This window comes from Malurus melanocephalus, unplaced genomic scaffold, assembly GCF_030028575.1.
Source record: "Malurus melanocephalus ecotype Western Australia unplaced genomic scaffold, MMel_1.1 scaffold_355, whole genome shotgun sequence".
NCBI lineage: Eukaryota > Metazoa > Chordata > Aves > Passeriformes > Maluridae > Malurus > Malurus melanocephalus.
In genome coordinates, this window is record NW_026623587.1 from 287,628 (window position 1) to 307,545 (window position 19,918).

Below are 19,918 nucleotides of genomic sequence, written 5' to 3' on the forward strand. Positions count from 1 at the left end.
TTTCATTTCCTCTGTTTTAATTTGTTGTTTTTTATTTTCAGTTCTTTTTCTATGTAAAATCATGGAAAATGGGTTTTTTTTTTTTTTTTTTTTTTTTTTTTTTGGTTTAGGTACCATTGTTTTACATGTTTCTTTTTCCCCCGCTCATCTCCTGTTTCTCTTGCCTTTGCCTCAAAAAATACCAGAACTTTCCTACTGCTACCTGCCTTATGTGTAATTGCTAAATCTTATTACATCTCTGTGGCCTTCTGTTTTTTCTTCTGTCTTGAGAAAATTTAATCAGAATTTCTGCCTTGTCTGAGCTGTGAAATGTTGCTCAAGCTTTTTCTATGTTCTTGGCTTTTCCTTTGTTTATAAGCAGAACATTTGCTTTGATTACTTAAAATACATTGTGGTGCGCAAAGATCTTCTCTGAGCTGTCTCTAGTTATGGTAGGTATTTTGCTGGAATGTTTAATTAAATGGCAACTTCATTTCTGTACATGAGAAGTTAAATTTTATCTTTCAGAGCTGTACTAGTAAATAGTAAACCAGAGGAACATGGCTGGACCTGCCTGGAAATCCTCACTGGAGTCTCCTGGCTCAGTACTGTGGTTTCAGGTGATCTGTGAGTTTTGCCACTCACTGCTCCCATCTCTGCCAGGCACTTCATAAATTAAACTTTAAAACCACTTTGGTCATAAACAAAGTTTGCTCAAGCCAAATGCAACAGCTGTGTGTACCCAGGCTGGGCTGCCTTGGCTGGAGGTTGTGCTCAGCCTCTGGAGAGATGGTACCCRTGGAGGTCACAGCCTGCATTGTCCCCTCTGGCTCCTGGGGTGCTGTGGGAGGGCTGGAGCGCTTCCCACTCGCTGCATTTTGGTATTTGGAGTTATTTCAATCTGTGGAATGCAGTGAGGGATGATAAGTTATGCTTCTTTCTGGTATTGGAAGAGTCTCCTCAAGTCTGGTATCTCCCTGTGGCTGAAGGGCATGTCTCTTCACTTTTATTAACATTTTTTTGTGAGAGTAGAGCAGAGCCCATCATGCTTCTCGAGCAAAGGGCAGGGGCTCTGTGCCAGCTACAGGTGTTCTGAGTTTTATTTTTACAAATATAGAGAGAAATTGCGAAACTCATAAAATGTAGCTTTTAATAGTATCAAAATTTCTGTGGTGGTTTGATGGAAACTAGGTGGACAGCTCATTTAGATATTCTAAAATCATGTTTCTGGTTTGATTCTTTACTGAATTGTCCCTTGGAGTTTGGTTTCCACCCTTGCAAAATTCAGCAGCTCTCAGGTTGGTGCTGGGCACTATGTGCAGTTTTAGGTAACAGTTTGCTTCTTTTCTGGTTTTGCAAAGAGTCCCAGTAATGATGTTTTAGCTTTTAAACAGATTCAACTATGAGCAATTTGCAAGACAGAAGTTATAGATAAGTAGCTGTTACTGTAAAGTTGGTGTTTTTGAAGGTGGGCAGCTGATAAGGAAAGTTATTGATAACTGGAAAAGCACTGTAATATMTATATAACAGGGAARTRARAAATATTTTAATRTCTGTATAACAAAATTAATTTCATYAGTGGTGATTATATTGTTGGGAAAGGTTAAACTCAACAGGTGGCTGATAACAATGCAGAGAAATGAAACTTTTCTCTTTCCCATTTTTGTGGAGAAGCTGAATGATGTGCTCTSAGAATACTTCCCATTGCACTGGTAACCAGGGAAGGGTGTTAAACCAAGATAACATTTCAAAGTMTTTTGAAACTCGAGCTACATTGGAACCTGTTTGTTTAAAGCAAATTGGCAAAGCAGCTTTCTGAATCCTGGCTGCCAATTTGTAATAAATCTGGGAAGACYGAAGGAGTTCCAGAAGTTTGGGAAAACATAAATGTCGTAGCAATGTTTTGAAATAGAGAAGGGAGCAGGTAACCAGCGGGCAGTGGAGACCAACCTCTGTCCCATTAAAGAAGGAGCATGGTCAGCGATCCCTGTGCTCTGATGGAAAACAAATCATGTCCAAAAAACCTTCAGATTGTGGGTTTGATGAGATGCCTGCACAGATTGCCAAAACTAGCTGGATTGACATAATGTACCTGGGCCCTGAGGGATCCAACCCTGCTGTTGGTCAAACACTGCTGCTCCTGGGAGGCAGAAGAGGCTTTGCTTTGGGAGCAGAAGGGTATTGGGCATGTCCTTCATGCTTTTCTGGATGTCTCAGCACTGCTGGGAGCTGGTGAGCTCTGAGAAAAACCCACCTGAGCAGTTTTGGWGGGCTCTGATCCTTGTCCCCAGTCCCTGCCCTCTCCCTGTGCCAGGGTGGCAGTCTCGGTCTCCCTGTTGCTGGTCAGCACCATGTTGAATGAGCTGATTTAGAAAGTGCCACCTGATACCTCTCAAAAATAGTCACCAGTGGGAATGTGATCCCTTCACTTCGTAAGCAGAGGCCTGTGGGGTAGTGCTGCTGCCACACTCTGGCATCTGTGTGGGATAAACTCAGTTATTCCTGAGTTTCCCTGTGAAAAAGCCTGTGGGATCATGGCAAATGTGACTAGAGCTGTSCCACTGTCTGGAGGGAAAGTCTGTCTGACCAGGGAGAAACTTGGGAGAAAATATTAAATAAATTAATATTGAAATGTGACTTCTCTGAGCAGGCTGATGGAGCCTGGGTCGTATAGTCAGGACAAGAGGAGGCTCTGGATTACCCAAGAGCAGATTATCAAGGAGGTGCAGGAGGGTTGACAGTGATTGTCAGAGGAAACAACGCAAGTTTCTGCCTTGGCATAAAGAGGGATAAAATTTTCTCTCTTCAGACAGTTGAGCAGTGGGAGAGGTTGTTCAGAGAGCTGGGGGGAGCCTCCATCCTTGGGGTTTTATTCAGACACAGCTGGACAGAGTCTTGAGCAGGCTGCTCTGAAATTGGTGCTAACCCTGCTTGGAGCAGGAGGTGGGATTAGATGCTCCCCTGGGGATCTTCTCCAGCCCAAATAATTCTGTGACTCAGGAACCTGATCTCCTTCTGAGTGTGAGTTTGAGCACAGTTAAGTTAAAGGTTATGGTGGAGCTCCCTGAGGATGGGGAGGGAGGAAGGTGGTTTAGATTGAGTGCTCTTAATACCCCATCTGTCATCTCTGTGGTTAACATGTCGTGGGGATGGTTGCTATGTGAGGCTTTGCAGTGGAACATTGCAGGTCTTGAGAGGGCTGTTGCTGACTTGTAGCTGATATATTTTAAGGATTGTTAAAAAAAAAAAAAAAGAAGAAAAAAGCTGGAGAAAGAGTCCAGTGTTAAGGAGCAGTGAAAATATCAGCATGCTGGGTGCTCTCTGGGGCCTTTCAGAGTGGGGAAGAAGCTCTGGAAAGGGACAGAAAGGGACACTGCTGCTCAAACAGGGAGAAGGGAGGTACTTGGAACTGCTGGTTTGTGCACAATCTTCTGTTTCCCTGCTACTTCTGTCCTCCAGAAGCAGTGGCACTGGAGCCTGGAGCTGGCAACTGCAGCCTCTGAAGCTGAGGAGACCTGTATTTTGCAGGGTGTGCTGGAGGCTCCTCTGCCCCTGGGTTCAGGGTCCTGGGGAATGGCCATGTCCTGAGTAGGGGAAGTGCTTCCAGGTCCCTCAGCTGAGATGAGCACAGAATTCCCATGCCCTGGGTTGGTGGAGAAGGGTAGCTTTGGTTTTGGTTTAGCTAAGAACTGCTATTGTGGTGCAGTGAATTTACATTTCCTTGTCTTTGACTTTGTCTTTCTAATGGTTTCTAATTTTGGCCTTGTTACTTGGACAGATTAAATTACATTTAATGCATGTTCATTTATCCCCAAGTCTGGTTTTGTGACAGAGATACTCTATGCAGTTTCACAAACTGAGGACACTCCACTCCTGTGGGCCTGACTGATAGGCAGTGGGAGAAAACTGAAGGATTTATTGGTTCCAGCCCTCGTGCAGAAGCCCCAGCACCTCTCTGGGCTGTAGGTGAGGCACTGCCTCAGGTCTGAGTCCATGGGCTGAAGCTTCTCCCAGTGGTGTGGGTGACTGGAATGCTGTTTTTCTCCCAAAATCTAGCATGAGTGAGGTGTCACTTTCTTCATAACCTCATGAGATCTTTGGCTACAAGAGGGAAAATGAGGCTCAAACCCTCCTCAGCCAGGACAGGCCTATCCCCCACCTCTCCAGAAGGTGACCACCAGGTACACCCAGACCTCGATTCCTTCTTCTGTCACTGCCTCAGACCCAGCTCTGTGGTGTCCCTGTCCCCACCCCACGTGCCACTCCTGAATGTTGTCCTTTAATCCCCACCAGTTCTTCTTTCATGTCTATTGTGATGATGATTGGTCTCCTAATGCCACCTCAGAGATAATGCTGGAGTCTATTCCTGTCTCAGTTTCCCTGTTCCTGTGACTTCTCACATGTACCTTGGTTAACCCAACCCTTTCACCTAAAATCTGTGTGCTTTTATCTGTCCAGCCTTGTTGCTGCTCTGGACATCACTTTGGGCAGAAATAGTGACACCACAATGTCCCCTACCTTGTTCCTGACATTGCAACGAGTTTTCCCTCTTTCTGAGCACCTCTATTGGGTGCCTAAATCCAAAATCTCCTGTTACATCCTTGCAGCTCATGCCAGGATCTTGCTGGCCCTGCCCAGCTCCCCTGTTAATCCAGCATGTTGATTTTTGGTGTCACTGTTGGCACTTGGTTTGTCCAGCTGCCATCCACATGTCACATGGAGATCTCTCCCCTTGCTGCCTGCTTGATTGAATCCAGGGATAGAGAGACCAAGCTCTGAGTTCACCTAAGGGAAAACTCCCTTCTTTTGATAGGGCTCGTGCTCAAGCAGCATGGCTCGGTCTATCCTTCACCCTCCAGCAGTTCTGGAGTGGGTGGCCATGTTCTCTGGCAGAGCCCTGCTCTGCTTTTTCAGTCTTGTGCCAGTATTTGAATTGTAAACGAAGCAGAACATTTTCAAAAGTGATCAGAATTCTTTCTGCTGAGTATTTTCTTCACCAAATTGTTTGGTCCAAGCTGGAGCTGAGTGGGCTGCATGTGCTCCAGGGGGGAGGACTGCTGGGGCTGAGGTCTCTCACATTAACTCTGAGGGAAACAGAAATGCTCTCTACCGTTGTTTTGGAGCCAGAAAAATGGAAATCACACTTCCCAGCCTCTTTATTTCTTCAAAGGTCAGCTATTGCCCCCATTATTAGCTTTGTTGCTTCCTCCTTAAATTCCTTTAGAAATGCTGGAAGATGCCATCCAGTCCTCCTGATTGTTCCTGCACCTCTTCTGAGGATGCCTTGATTTAGGGTAGCTCCTCCTGTCCTGCACAGAGCTCTGTGTGCAATTCACTCTGTGTCTTGCCCATGACCGTGGAGTTTCTTGGCGCAGCTCTGGGCATCTGGAACGGGATTCCTGCAGCAAACCCTCTGGTCCCACTCCACAGTAATGATCTGCAAAGGAACCTATTAAAACAAATGCTTGTTGCAGTTGGGATCTAGAGAGGCTTGCAAACATGCCAGAGCTCCGTAATGGATCTCTGGAGGGAGAACAGTGCCTGGAGGAGCTCCAAGTCCCACCTTCCTCATGCACATCACTAAAGAATAGCTCCCTCCTGTGCTCACTGAGCTTTTGCTGTGCTGGGGACAGCTCTGGGTCACAGCCAGCTGGTTCTCTGTGCAAGCATGTTCTGGCTCTTCAGGCATGGTATCTGCTGGGTTTATTGCGGAAAAGTGCCCTCTTTTGCATTTCTTGGTGAGTTTTTCAACATGTAGATTTTTTTTTCCACTCTCCCAATGATTGTAACAGGATTTTATTCTCCTACAGCCAGCTGTTAGCAATTAGCAACTTGATCCAGTCAGGCCTGGGAACAGAGTTTAACACTTTCTTGCCTCTCAGAGGATGTTGCTAATCCTGTTTTTGCTGGTTTCAGGCTTGTGCTGGAGTTTTGGCACTCGATGTGTATGTGTGGGCAGGGTAGGAAGATAGGCATGAATACAGCAAAGGACTCTAATGCAGCTGAAAGAAAAGTATTGAGCCTTTCACACAGAAAAAGTCTTCAGTAAGATGATTTCCAAGCAGTTTGTACAGAGTGTTGTATTTAGTAATAATTCCAGTGTATCCTAGCACTGGGAAGTTGCAATTTGGGAGCCCAATCTACTCCTGGCTGAGATGAAGACTCAGCACAAATCAACATCAGTAATTCTTCAAACAGTGACTTCTGGCAATGGAGCTCCTGAGTGGGGCTCACCTTCCTTCAGAATGTTTCACCCTCTGAAGGCATGAAAACCACTCTTGGTGACCTTGCTTGGAACAGCAGCTGCTGTGTAGCACTAAAAGATTAGAAATGGCATTGTTTGCTCCCTCTGTGCAGCACCTCTCCTGGGACAGGCTCTCTGGTGCTCCAAGACTGGGAAGCAAACATTGGGGAACAAACAAACCCAGCAGAACCTGAAACAGCTGCTGAGCTCCCTGAGCTGCTGGGAACAGCTCACTCTGCCCCGTACAAAGGTGAGAATTCACGTTACCAAACTGGGAATGACAGGACTGGTCCAGGCCAGCTTTTTCCTCAATCAACACTAGAGATACATCCAGAGAGGATTCATCCTGCTTGTCTTGGACACCCTTTAGGCAAAGGCTAAATTCAAAGCCAACTTTTTTTAGGCACAGAGTTGCTGACAGATGAGCTCTAGATCAGCTCTGGAGCTTTCCTTTCCTGTCCTGGAGGCCAGGCTGGCCTCTATGGCCATATCTTCCAGTTTTGGCTTATGGTTTCTCCAAGCCACACTATTTTTTTGGACCTGCAGAGGTCCATCAAGTCCTGAGAAGCCCCTGGTTCTCATGGTGGAACCTGCAGCTGTCTGTGGCCCCCAGTTTGTACCTTTCCTCCAGTGCTGGTTTGGTGGCAGGAGCTGAYGTGGTGCTTGGGCATTTCTGTGTAACTTCCTTGGTCCCCCCCATCTCGTTTCTTCATTCTTCCTTACATTTTTCATTCTTAGCACCACATTCAGGTGGTTAAATTATGTGATTGGCTCTGTGGCAGTACAATAGATGTCATTTAGAACATAGCCTGAGCACTACATGAAGGAAACAGGCTCTCAAGTTATGGTGCTTGGTGACATGAGATAATGGTGCTGTTTGTGGTGCATTTATTCAATGCTGTGACATTGGTGGCTGTTGTCATTTTCAGAGGATGGGAGCACAACTGCTCTTCTGTCAAAGGAAAGCCCTTGTGTTAAGTCTCAAGGTGACACCTCTCACCAGGGCCTGCAGCCCATCCATAGGCTGTGAGTGCTGTGCTGATGACAGAGGATGGATGATCCCCTGCTCTTGGTCCTGCTTTGCTGGGCTCTTGGATCAAATGGAAAACTGAGGCATTTAGACACTTACTGGTGTCTGGGGCTGCTCTCATTTCTTTTCTTGTTTCAGCAGTGGGGCTTAGACCCTCAACCCAGCCACAATTCCTGTTTCAGTGCTTTCCAGCCGTCCTTTCCCTTATTCCTGTACAAGTTACAGAGAAATCCCTGTTTTTAGTGGAGCTGGCCTGAGTCTTCTTGGGTGCCTGAAGCTCACCCTGTTTGCTGGGCTCTGGAGGGATGATGAGGCTGTGCTGTCTGTGGGTGCTGTCCTCTGTCATTTGAGGGCTCCTAGTTGGAAGCTTTTAAACCTCCAGCTCAGAAGTCWCCTGGGACATGTCTCCAAGCTGTGGTTTTCCTTTCAGGACCTTCTCAGCAACCTGCAGCTCTGGTCAGTGGCTGGGCCAGCACAGGCACCCACTGGAAGGATCTGTCCCAGACTTCACCCATTATATGATTATAGACATGATATATTATATGCACATCAAATGTGCAGCTGATCTGGGTCATGGTCAAGGCACCCAGGTATCACCAAACTGGCTCTGCTGTGTTCCCATCACCTCCTCCAGGAATGTGGTTCAAGTCAAAGCCTTGATGTTGATGACAGATCCCTTTTTCAGGACATGTTGAGTCTGTCTCCTGCTGCTGAACTCTCTGCTGCTCCCTTTGTAGGTCCTGCTTTGGGAGCCCCATGGACACTTAAGCAAATCACCCACATGAAACTCCCACCAAGTCTGTCTTCAAACTCTGCCCCAAAAGTGTCTTTACAAAATCTCCCTCTGCTTACCTACATGAAGTCTCTGTTCAGTAGGAGTTGCAGTCAGCCATGGGATGTGGGGAGTTGGTGTGTTTTCATCAGTGATCACCTCCTTCCATTCCAGGGGGAAGGATGACCTTGGATGCACACARAGCTGGAGAGTGCCTGGCTCAGACCTCTTCTGTGGTCGCCAGACCCTCCCGCTGAGATCTGGGCTTGTGCTTTGCTTTTGCAGGCTGACCCCAGGAGATGCCCTGGGATCAGAGCCCTTTCCCAGCCTGGCCAGGGTGTTTGTGTGAGGAGCAGGAGGTGGCTGCAGCAGGAGAGGGGCCCTGGTGATTTTCAGATGTTTTTGGTTGCCTGGCTGGGCATGGCACAGCCCCCAGCATGAGCTCCCCCTCCTGCCTGCATGTTTGGCTCCCTTCCCAAGAAGGCCCTTAGTTGTTTTGCAGGCTCAGAGCCATCTTCTCTGATGGAATCCAGCAGGGACAATGGCCAGTAGCATATCCTTAGGAAAGGGAATAAAAACAGGGCAAGCTCCAGTGATTCTAACCCCGATTTAGCTCCTGAGTGTCCAGCAATCTGCAGCTGGGGGATTTCCCAAGCCAAAGGTTTCACCTTTGGATTTGAAAAGCTGTGGTGTATCTGTCTATTGTGAATTTATCCAGTTCCTTGGGTACCCACAGCAACTCAGGGCTGTGTTTTCTATAGTTTAATGATGTTGGGTGGAGAAAGAGAGCCTTTTGTTACCAAGCCCTGAGCTAATGGCATCTGATGCTCCTGCACGCATGCATGCACTGGCACAGTGATGGGCCCTGTTATAGTCTCTCCTTTATTGACAAATCCCAGCACTCAATGTTGCCTTTTTATTCCCACTCAGGATTCTTGAGCAAACGCTCTCTTGTCCTGSCAACTTTATATTTATAAATGTTTTTTATTTTTTAGGTTTTTTTTAATTATTTTTTTTTACTCTTTGTTTTTTTTCTCCTGGCATTCTGTTATGAGACAGAGCCTCTAACCTGCCTTCTGCAAAATTATCCACCAGGATGGGAGCCTCCCGAGACTCTTTGTAGTGAATGTGGATGCAAAGAATTCACATAACTGCTGATCTGACCTCCTGCTCCTTTAGGTGTTACTGTGGCTTTCCAATGAAATTGCCAGTGATTAAGCCCTTTGCTGTTTTCTGGTTTTCCAAACAGGAAATGAAGAGTGCTCACACGTGTGAGTGCACACGCACTTTTGGCAGTAATGTGGACATGCAGGGAGAGATTATTTTCACCCTGTTTTAGACATTTATCTTTAGGTTCTGTGGCAAGTTCCAAGGTGCCTGCTTGGTGCCAAAATAGAGGTGGATAAAGCCTGCTTGGGCTGTCCAGGTTCRTTGTAGCTGCAGTTTCACTACTTGTTAATATAATAAGGAAAGGAAAGAATTGATGAGTGAGAAATTAGTTTGCACTGGGATTGTTTAAGGGCAGTTAAGAGAGTTCATCCATCTACCCAGGAGTCATGGCAGCTGAGGACCTGAAGGATGGATTGCACTGGTACCTTTAGGGCTGGTGCAGACAGTTGAATGATCATAAGTTCTTCTCTAAGTCTCTGATGTGATGGGTCCGAGCAGGGCTGAGGTCAAAGACACTCTTGAAGGCAGGGAAGATTGCCCAGCCCATCACGAGGCAATGACACGCAGGGAAGTGCTGTCTCTGGAGGGCTCATCTCTCTCTTTGCTTTGTCTTTCAGAGATGTAGATGGCAGCTGCTGCCTTTGAAGGACTCACACCCGTCTGACCCTGTGAACACCTCTGGTTGCTACCATGATCTTCTGCATGCTGCTGCTGGCCTCCCTGCCTGAACCCTCTGGCACCGAAGTCAACCCTGGTAGGGAGCTTACCAATCTGGGAGAGGATCATCTTCCACCTTTTGTGTGCTCCTTCTCAGCTTTTCTTTGCCTCTTGGGGGGGTTGAGTGTAAAGTTTGCATGTAGGGATAATCACTAAAATAGTTCCCAAATGTCCTCATCTGGACTGAGATGTTCCTGGACAGCTGTGCTGGAATGGGACATCCCTCCTGCCAGTCCCAGGAAGGCTCAGGCACACRGATGTGCTGCTTTCCCTGCCCACCCAGGCCTGTCTTGATCTCTGAATGTTCCTTCATCACTTTGACTTTGTGGCCYGCACAGCAAACCTTGCTCCAGACTGGCTCAGCGATTCTGTGCTCGCTGTGGCAAACAAATTACCAGTTAGCAAAGCATCAGGCCCAGCTCTCCAGCCAGCAAGGGGTATTCTGGAGAGGGAAGTGTGGAAGGAAAGGTAGAAAACCTTACCTAGCACAGAGATAGGGTGGGGACAGGGATATGAGCCTGTGAGTCCCTGTGGAGGGCAAGACCTCTCATCCTACAGGGATTGGCAAGATACAGCCATGGTGGACATGAATGAGATAATGGTCTGCAACGTGCTGCAAAAATTCCCATAATGAGGTGTTTTGGGCTGGAGACAGCCTGTGAAATAAGTGAGTTTAATCCTTGTCCAGCTTGGCTGAAGCTGTGGTGAGGCAGCAGTGCTACCCTTTGGGCTCTGCTGGGGCTGGCTCTGTTTGTTTGGAGCCCTCTGTGGCTGGCTCTGACCCTGCTCTGGCCTGTGGATATTTGGAGAGGTTTGAGGTTGTGCTACAAGCAGCCAGGAGTGAGGTGAGGGCTGTGGGGGAGCTCAGCAGCATTCCTGTGCTCCCTGTCCCACAGCATTCCCTGCACTGCACACCCCACCACACACCCAGCGTGGAATGGGACTCCATCTGGTTCTGGTGGTTAAACCTTGTGGAGAAGAGGGAAGATGGCAGCTGGAGRGTCRGTCCTGTGCTGATTCCTTTTGGTGGTGATGGGTAATCAGAAGTTAATGCACCCAGAGGTGCAGGAATAGCTCCTCCACACCAACTCCAGGGAGGCGGGTGGGCTCTGAGCACAGGGCTGTGGTCCCACCCTCCTGCAGGAATCTCTTGCACCAAAAAAAAAACCCACTGACACTTCTCAGTTCAGCCTGTGACATCCTCAGGAAGCTTTGTTTCCTCAGCTGCCCYGATGCCTCTGCCCAGGGCTGTGCCYTGCTCTTCCCAGACAGATTCCAGCCTGTGYTCCTTGGCTGTGGTGTCCATGGATTGTCCTGACCTCCTGAGCTGCTTTGTGGGTGATTTCAGAGCTGTGCAGGAGGGTCCTGTGGAGTCCTCTTSTCCTGSAGCAGTTATTTGACCTCACTGACARAYGGGCTGGGCCATCTCTCTGAGCCCCAGAGGACCCAGTAAAGGGTCAGGAGTCCTGGTGCCACCCAAACAGAGCCCAAGGATGGTTTTGCTCAAGGTATAAGTATTTGGTGAGAGCCTCCTGCTGCTCGTTGTGTTGAGAGCTGTGGCCACCCACAGAGCGCATCCTCGATGCCAAGGACACTCTGGGTTCTGCTGCCAGCCCTGGGGTTGTGAACAAATGGGTTTTGTTCAGGATTGCAGGAAGACTCAGTCCCCCAGAGTCCTTCTCRAGCAGCTCTGCATCTGGCATTGCCAGACAGTGTGTGTGTGACCCTTAAATAAGGTGTGACCAGACAGGCCTCCCACTGCAGGAGCACAAAAAGCACTTTCTTATTTCAGAGGGTGACCCCACCCCTTGGGAAAATCTATTTCTTTACCCATAGTTCAGCAGCAGATCTGGTTGTACCAGTCTTGGTGGGACAGGTGAGAGTGAAGATTTCTGGGGCTGGTTTGGTTCCCCAGATAACCKGACTGCAGTGTGAGAGCAGCACACAGAGCTCCCAGCTGGCTCTCAGCAGGCACAATTGTTCAGGGTCCCAGGCACACACCAGTTGCCTTCCAATGAATTCAGGCTTCTTGGTAAACCTCAGGCCCATGAATGACTGTTCTGGGAGAGCCAGGGGCCCATCCAACCCAATGGCCTGGCTAAAGCAGGGTCCCATCCCTCTCGTTCTGAAAAAATATGTGGATGGGCTGGAACACAGCAAAACTCTACCCCAGGGATGCTGTCAGATCATTGCAGCCTCCAGAGCCAGTACTTTGGTATTTATTTKCTTGTGGTGGCTGTGAGTTTGTTCAGATGGTTTTTTGAATCCGTGGGAGCTTGTGGCACTGGAGTGTTTTATAGTTTAATGATTTACATTCTGGTTTTAACTCTCCTNGTGAGTTTGTTCAGATGGTTTTTTGAATCCGTGGGAGCTTGTGGCACTGGAGTGTTTTATAGTTTAAKGATTTACATTCTGGTTTTAACTCTCCTGCCTGACCTTTTGAAGCCTCCTGGTTCTGGTGTTTTGAGAGCCAGTGAGGATATCAATTGTTCAAYATAAACCACTTTTGTCATACTTCAGTWATCCCTTTTGTAAAGATGAGGCTAYGGATCTTCCCTTCTGCATCATCTGTGTTGCCTTCTCTGCCTTTWGAGAAGGGAAGGAAGGAGCTCTGTGTATCTTCCTGGCATCTGACCACAAACATAGAGAGTCCTATAATGCTGTTTTCTACTTTTRTTTTGTAGATATTCCCTCAATTTGCCTTTTAAAAAAAATATTAAATAATCAGGTGCCATCAACAAACGTCTCCTCACCACCCATCTCTTTCATAAGGTGATTAGGAACTTAAAGYACATCACACATTCACTGATTCAGTGTTTAACAGCTGCCAGCAAACCACCACCCCTTGTTTGCAAATATTTCTACATTAGATCTGTCAGGTAATTATTCAGCCTGAGGAGCTTTATTGTGTGTTATGATGACAGCAAGGTGGGTTTCATCCCTCTGTCTTGCCTTGTAACTGCTGAACCTGTGAATGGATTTCATGGCATCCCATATTCTCCTGAGCKGGAAGSGACCCATGAGGATCATGGAAGTGCAAGTCCTGCTGAGCTTTATCCAGGTTTGGTGCAAGAGTGGGTGTGGATCATCTCTGAGGTCCCTTCCAACCCAGCCCTGAGATTTTGGGAATCCCAAATGTATGCCCTGTCTGAGGGAGAGGCAGCCAGAACTGCTCCTGTGGCAGCAGCAGGGTGACAGTGAATACTTTATGATTTAGAGTTTTCCCAAACATCTCTCATATTCCAGGACATGTTTAAAAACTTCTGCCGGGGCAGAGAGCTTGGCCAGCGTGGATTTGTCAGCTGCCTCTGCACTGTGCTGGTGTATGGAGCTGTGGGGAGCTTGGGGGATCCCTGGCTCGAGTCAACTGTGTCTGTGCTCCCTGGAGGCACCAAGCTTGAGAGTATTCCCATGCTGGGGAGAAATGCTTGCTCCAGTTGAGGCTGGAGGCAGGAACAGACTGGGATAAGGCTGGATGGATGGACAGGRGCTCAYGGTCMAATGTGTGTCAGAGCTCCAGCCTGMAGTGACAGGACAGAGCAGATGTTTCCATGACCTATCATTTGTAATGGAAGTTGTTTAACTTCTCCCTTGCATCTGAGCTGCTCAAGGTAATAATTGAAAGTAATAATTGTTCCCATTTGAACACAACTCAAGCATCCAGTTTATTCCAGGAGGAGCAAAATGTTTAACAAAACTTCCTTTTTTATGTCCCATCAATATTAATAAATTATTTGCCACTGTAAAATGGACCCACACAACCAGTAACAAAGATATGGTTTGGGATTTTATGGTCTTAAAATGTTTCCTTATAAAATTCTCTTCTTGCCTCGTCTCTGCTAAATGATACTGTAAGTCTATCGCATTACTTACAATTTCAGTTTATGGTAATTATGAGGTATTTAATCCTTTTTATTTGCATGCTTTCTTTTAGCATACCATGTTTATTCCCTGGGTCTGATAGGCTTTGAATTAACCTTGTCTGGTGATTTAAAAAAAAAAAAAAAGAGTGCTGATCTTTGCTGTTTGCCTGCTTTGTTTCCCTTCCCAGCAATCTGTCGTTACCCCCTGGGGATGCACGAGGGGACCATCCGGGATGAGGACATCACTGCTTCCAGCCAGTGGTAYGACTCCACAGGGCCCCAGTATGCACGGTGGGTTCACCTCCAACAACAAATTCAGTTCTTTTTTTCCCCTCAGATACCCAATATGTGGTTGAGGAAGAAGATTCCCCACCCTGAAAACCTTGTTTGCTGCTTCCATATTCAATCTGGTTAATGCACAATGAAGGGCCAGGAGACAATGGTCACGGCCACAGCTGTAAGACAGGAAATTCTGGTTAAATAATCAGGGGAAAAAGATCCTTCTCCATGAGAATGAGGTGGTGAGACAGGGGTCCAGAGAGGTGGTGATGTCTCAGTGCTTGGGAGCTTGGCTGTGGCAGGCCTTGAGGAGCACGGTGCAGCTTTGGAGCTGGCCCTGCTGTGGGCAGGGGACTGGACTGGACACTCAGAGGCTGCTCCTGATCCTCATCCTTCAATCATTCTGTGAATAAATCTCCAAAGGATTTGTGACTTGCAGGTCAKCCAGGCATGGTGCCCCTGGGATTCTTGTGGAGCGCTTTAAACTAAATCATAGGAAATCCTTTACAAGGATGAACTTTTCAACAGCATCCTATTGAGGAAATGGGCTGGGCTCACTCTCAGAAACCTGGGAAATGCAGAGTTAAGGAATTGTTAAGCAAGCAACTAAATTATTTTCTTCACTGTCAAAGAGGCCTACAGTCTTTATCATAAGCTTTGCTTTGCTTTTTTTTTTTCTCATTTTCTTTATCTCAAAGCTACTAACTGATGGTTCACTAAATAGTTGCAAATGTGAGTTTCCTTACAGCTTTGTTGTAGGAATTTCAGGCTAACTATGATATTTTTAGGATAAATTTAGGCAGTCTGAAATAATAAAATTGTCCTAGTGCTTGACTATAATTTTTTTAGACTGAGAGCAATGATGTTGTGTGCTGTGTTTTAATAGTGTTTGAACAGGCCTGTGGGTCTGAAAGCTGTGAGATTTGTCCTCTGAGCATGGCTTATGTCCAGTGCTGCAAACATTTGGGCATCACTCACCATCTGTTAGCATCCCCTCCTTGCTGKGGCAGCTGGATGTCCACAGGGTGAAGGTGTGAAGGCCCCTCCAGTTGACCTCATCTGCTCAGAGGTCAGAGCTGTCCCATGCAGATGTCAGTCCCTGTCATTTCTGTCACCCTTCCTGCCTTTTTTAGAGCTTCTTTACTCGCTGTTCCAGTGTAACAAAGTCTTGCACAAACAGTTGACCAGCCAGAGATTAAAATCTCCTCTAGCCTGAGCCTCGGCCTTCAGTGTCTGCTCCTGGGTACCACCTTCCCTGATCCCACCAGTTTGAGGCAGGGTAGCTGTTTGAAAGGCAAGGACATTTCAGAGGCTTTTTGTCATCTTAAGAAATCCATGTTGCTAAAAAGCCCCCACATTTTCAGTGCTCACATAAATTTTTYACAACTACAGCTCTCACAATGTTCAGCCCAGAAGCAGGGAGCTTCCCACCACTCTCCCAGCAGTGTCCTGCACCAGCAGCTCTGATGACTGCAAGAATGTGAAATATATGTTGAAATGACCGAAAATAATTTCAGGCAGAGCTCTTCTTGCTAAAATGTACTTTTAAGATGGTTCCTCTTTGTGTTTGGTAGAGCTACAGGAGGTGGTCAAGCAGAAGTTCAGGCTTTTACCATGTGGGGTTTAGGAACAGTGAGCATCTCCCTGGTGAGCAGCAGGTGCTGTTTCTGAGCAATGTGAAAGCACGTGTCTGGGAAAAAAAATACTCCAGGTAGTTAATGAGAGTTATCTGGAAACAAGGAGCTGTTCTGTATAGGGCAAAACTGCCTGTAGGATTGAGTTTCAGTTGACCATCATCCCAAAGAGCAGAGGTATTTGGTAGCCATCGCCTGTTTGGTTCCTTCCTCTGAATCCTCAGCATTCCAAGGTGTTTCCTCAATTAATCCTTTGAAAATGTTGTGTTCCTTTTAACACATGGTTTTCCCCCCCAGGTTGCAGAGGGAAGAGGGTGATGGAGCCTGGTGCCCGGCTGGTTTGCTGGAGCCTGAAGACGTGCAGTTCCTGCAGATCGACCTGCACAAGCTGTTCTTCATCACCCTGGTGGGCACCCAGGGCCGGCACGCCCGTGCCACGGGCAAGGAGTTTGCCCGCGCCTACCGCATCGACTACAGCCGCAACGGGGAGCGCTGGATCTCCTGGAGGGACCGCCAGGGCAGGAAGGTGGGCTTGGGGGAGCTAAATCTGCTTGGAAAAAAAACCACACTGTGCAAGGCACACTGTCCACATCCTGCTTAATGCTTTGTGCTCCATCCTGAGCCCGTGCTGGGGCAGCGTGTTCTGTGCTTGCTGTGCATCATTGGGTGTCATCCCGCAGCGCTGCATCGTTCCTGGTGTGGGGAGCGCTGGGAGCAGCAGTGGCCAGAACTGAAACTGTGCTGAGATTGTCTCACACACAGCTGATTTGGGGTTTTTTTGGCCCTGAGTAACTGTGTGCCCAGGAGCAGCAGCCCCGTATTGTGGAGATGCTACACAGGGTACATCATCTCCTTTGCTCCTCTTAGAAGATGGGCAGGATTCTCAGATTCTCAGCTCTTACACTGTGGAGCTGGTGCAAAAGTGTTGGGTTTTTTTTTGAGGGGATGTCTGAAGCTTTCTTCTTTTTCTGTGTCCCCTGACCTGATCCCTCAAGTCCTCTAATTTCCAAAGAAAACAGTGGCACTTCGCTACCTATCTATGCATGTCTCAAACATCACAGCAGTGTCCCTCTCTTAGACACTTGTTTCTGAATTGGAAGCTGCCAAGCAGATGACTGCTTTGGGATTTAAAACAGGAGGGGATGCCAGAGAATTAAGGAGTTTCTGGGTGTCTGATGGCGGTGTTTGGTGTAGGGATGAGGAGGAGGAAGGAGTTTGAGAGTGGGAAATGTGCTGAGCCCCAACACTCAGAGGCTTCCCCTCTCATCACAAGTTGTCTGGTGCTGTCTCCATACCTGAGCACACAACTTGTGGCTGGCTGAACTCTGATTGTGTTCATAAGCCTTTGTTAAGCTTCCTCTGGGAAGGAATCCCCTGGGAATCTCCCCTGCAGCTCATCTGACCTGGTCACCTCCCTCAGGCTGGCTTGTGCAGTCTGAAGACCTAAGGCAGACCAGAAAGGCACTGGGTGTAGTGATGTTTTCTTGCACTGAGGGTGCTCTAGAAGTTCCAACAAGGTCTGGAGTGCACTATTTGGTAACAGCTTTTAGCTTGTTAATGAATTATTTGCTCACTCAGACCTTTGATCAGCTGCTTGGCCCTTACCATTATCTTTTCCATCCCTCACATTTTGGTGTGTGCTACAAAAGCTGTGTTTGTGGGGTGGGAGGAGAAATCAAAATAAACAATGAAGTGTTCCCAGGACTAAGGTGGCACTGAGGGGAAGGGGACAATCAGGGCTGCTGCCCTGTCCCTGCACTGCAGCAGGGTGGGGTGTTTGTGGTGGTGCTGAGCCCTTCAGTCCAAAATACCTTCTGTGCAGCACCAAACCCTGCAGCACCTCTGGAATTGTGTGGGCTCATACAGAAAGGACATCAGGTAACCAGCAATGAGGGCAAGCTCTATTGCCTGTTGTTGGAATGCACATGGATCACCTGAAGGAAGGGTTTATATCCAATAACTGGAGCTCTCTGCAGCATCCACACACACCTTCACCCCCAGCTGCCTCTTTCCTCTCCCTCAGTGCTGCTGGGAGGCTCTGCAGTGGGCAGGAGGGGACAGGGCAGCACCCCTCGCACCCCATGAGGAGCAGGGGAGCAGCAGCAGATTCCAAGTGGGGAAAGCTCCCAAATCTCAAACAAGGGGGCACAGGAGCACCAGTGTGCAGCCCAGCAGTGCAGCGGGGAGAAGTTGCTGGGAAGGCTCTGTCTCCTGCAGGTGATCGATGGCAACACCGACACGTACGACGTGGTGCTCAAGGACCTGCGGCCGCCCATCATCGCGCGCTTCGTGCGCCTGATCCCCGTCACCAAGGCGCCCATGACGGTCTGCATGAGGGTGGAGCTCTACGGCTGTGTCTGGCATGGTGAGAGCCTTTTCCTGTGCCTGAACAGCCCTGCCTGGGGCTCCCCTGCACCCCACGTGTGCAGAGGGAACCCTCAGCCCATGAACTACTGCTGGTCCCTGTTATAAATAAGGGTTGTATGGACAGGATGCTGCTGTGTTTCTGAGATGTGTGGATTTCTCTTTCAGATGGTTTGGCATCCTACAGCATCCCTGAAGGAGGGACAATAGCAGCCCCTGGCTCCCCCATCGTTTACCTGAACGACTCGACCTATGATGGCTACCAGGAACGCAGGTGGGAGAAGGTGTCCTGTTCKGTCACTGCAAATTCTCTTCTTTCCTACTCACCCTGTCACTGGTATCTTGTATCCCAAACACTTCTTTGTGCTTGTAGGATTATGCAACATACTGGGTAACAATGTTTTTATATATTAATATAGGATGCTTTCAAGCTGTGCAGATATAGTGGGGCTTAGATATTGAAAAAAAAAGGATTTTTTGGGCCAAAATGAGTAGGTATTTCTTATAGCTTTCCAGCACTATCTTAGGAAGCTGGATCTGCTGAGATGTGTCAGGGAGCTACAGACACAGTCACAAATCCCAACCTGCCAAGCCAGGACTCTTTGAAGCTACTTAACCTCGAGTTCATGTGCCTGACTGGCCTGGAAGTAGGAATCTGCCTCTTCCAGCTGCTGATCCTGGTTTGGAGTTCAAAGACACATGTAYCTGTGCTCCAGGGCTCACCTGGGATAGAGTTGCAGAGCCAAGGACTTGCAGAGGAGGTCAGGGTTGTGCCGTTGTGAGGTCAGGATTGGAATCTTCTCCTCTGGGACAGTGCTGGGAAGCTATAATGGGTTCTGCATCCTTGGATAGGAGGAGGAGTGAGGCAGGGTCCTGGCAAAGGGTGCAATCAGCCTTGGAAAGAGCCAACAATCCTCTTTTCTTGCACAAGGAGAAATGCCAGAAATGATCCCACTTACACCTGGCTGTGGCTCAGGGAGCTGCCCACAGTCACACCTCCCCCTTTCCTGCTTTTCTGTGCCTGCCTGCAGGACTTTGCCCACATGTTCCCCCAGCASAGGATGAGCAGTGCTCCTCCCATGCAGCTGCTGGGTGAAATGCTGCAGTTCCAGCTCTGTGTTGGGGGAACACAGTGTCATTTTCTGTAGTGTCAGGTTTTGCTCTCGAGATGATCTGCTTGCAGCTCAGCTTTGCTGTGAGTCCTTGACACCAGTGCAAAAACTTCTACCTTTTCCCAAGCTAGGAACGATGTTAAAATCCCAGCCCAAACAACATCAAAGTGGTGTTGGATAAGAACAGTGAATGAATTCTTGCCCAGGATGGGTCAAGGGATGTTTTGTTGATACCAGTGGAAAGATCCATGTGGTTTCCCACTGGAGCTTGTGCTGACTGTTGGTTCTCCCTGGCCAGACACCTGTATGGAGGGCTGGGCCAGCTCACAGATGGTGTTCTGGGGCTGGATGACTTCACCCAGAGCCACCAGTACCGCGTGTGGCCGGGCTACGACTACGTCGGCTGGAGGAACGAGAGCTTCAGCACGGGCGCTGTGGAAATGGAGTTCCAGTTTGACCGCCCACGAAACTTCACCTCCATGAAGGTAACTCAGCATGGACCCACTCCAGGGGACAGGCTTTGGGTCTGGGGGGTTCCACGTTGCCCCTCTGGGTCATTGAATGGGTTGGAAAGGATCTTRAAGCTCATCTTGTTCCACCTCCTTCCACAGGCAGGGACACCTTCACTAGAGCAGGTTGCTCCAAGCCCTGTCCAAGCTGGCCTTGAGTCCTCTTCCCAAAGCAGGAGGATACAGGAAGTGCCTGACAGCAGAATTTGAGCAGGAGATAATCCCAAGTTTTCCAGTGTAGAAAG

At 48.2% G+C, this 19,918-nt stretch overlaps 1 protein-coding gene across 3 annotated transcripts in view; it reads left to right on the forward strand.

Annotated features, from left to right (window-relative positions):
• Positions 1–19,918, forward strand: part of LOC130580700 (discoidin domain-containing receptor 2-like) — a 56,974-nt gene that overhangs the window by 17,445 nt on the left and 19,611 nt on the right. For all 3 annotated transcript variants that reach the window (XM_057378355.1, XM_057378353.1, XM_057378354.1), the window contains exons 2-7: positions 9,813–9,949; positions 13,964–14,066; positions 15,986–16,214; positions 17,906–18,053; positions 18,221–18,326; positions 19,463–19,649. In XM_057378355.1, coding sequence (XP_057234338.1) covers positions 9,886–9,949; positions 13,964–14,066; positions 15,986–16,214; positions 17,906–18,053; positions 18,221–18,326; positions 19,463–19,649 — 837 coding nt within the window. In that variant the 5' untranslated portion in view covers positions 9,813–9,885. The remainder of the gene's footprint in view (positions 1–9,812; positions 9,950–13,963; positions 14,067–15,985; positions 16,215–17,905; positions 18,054–18,220; positions 18,327–19,462; positions 19,650–19,918) is intronic.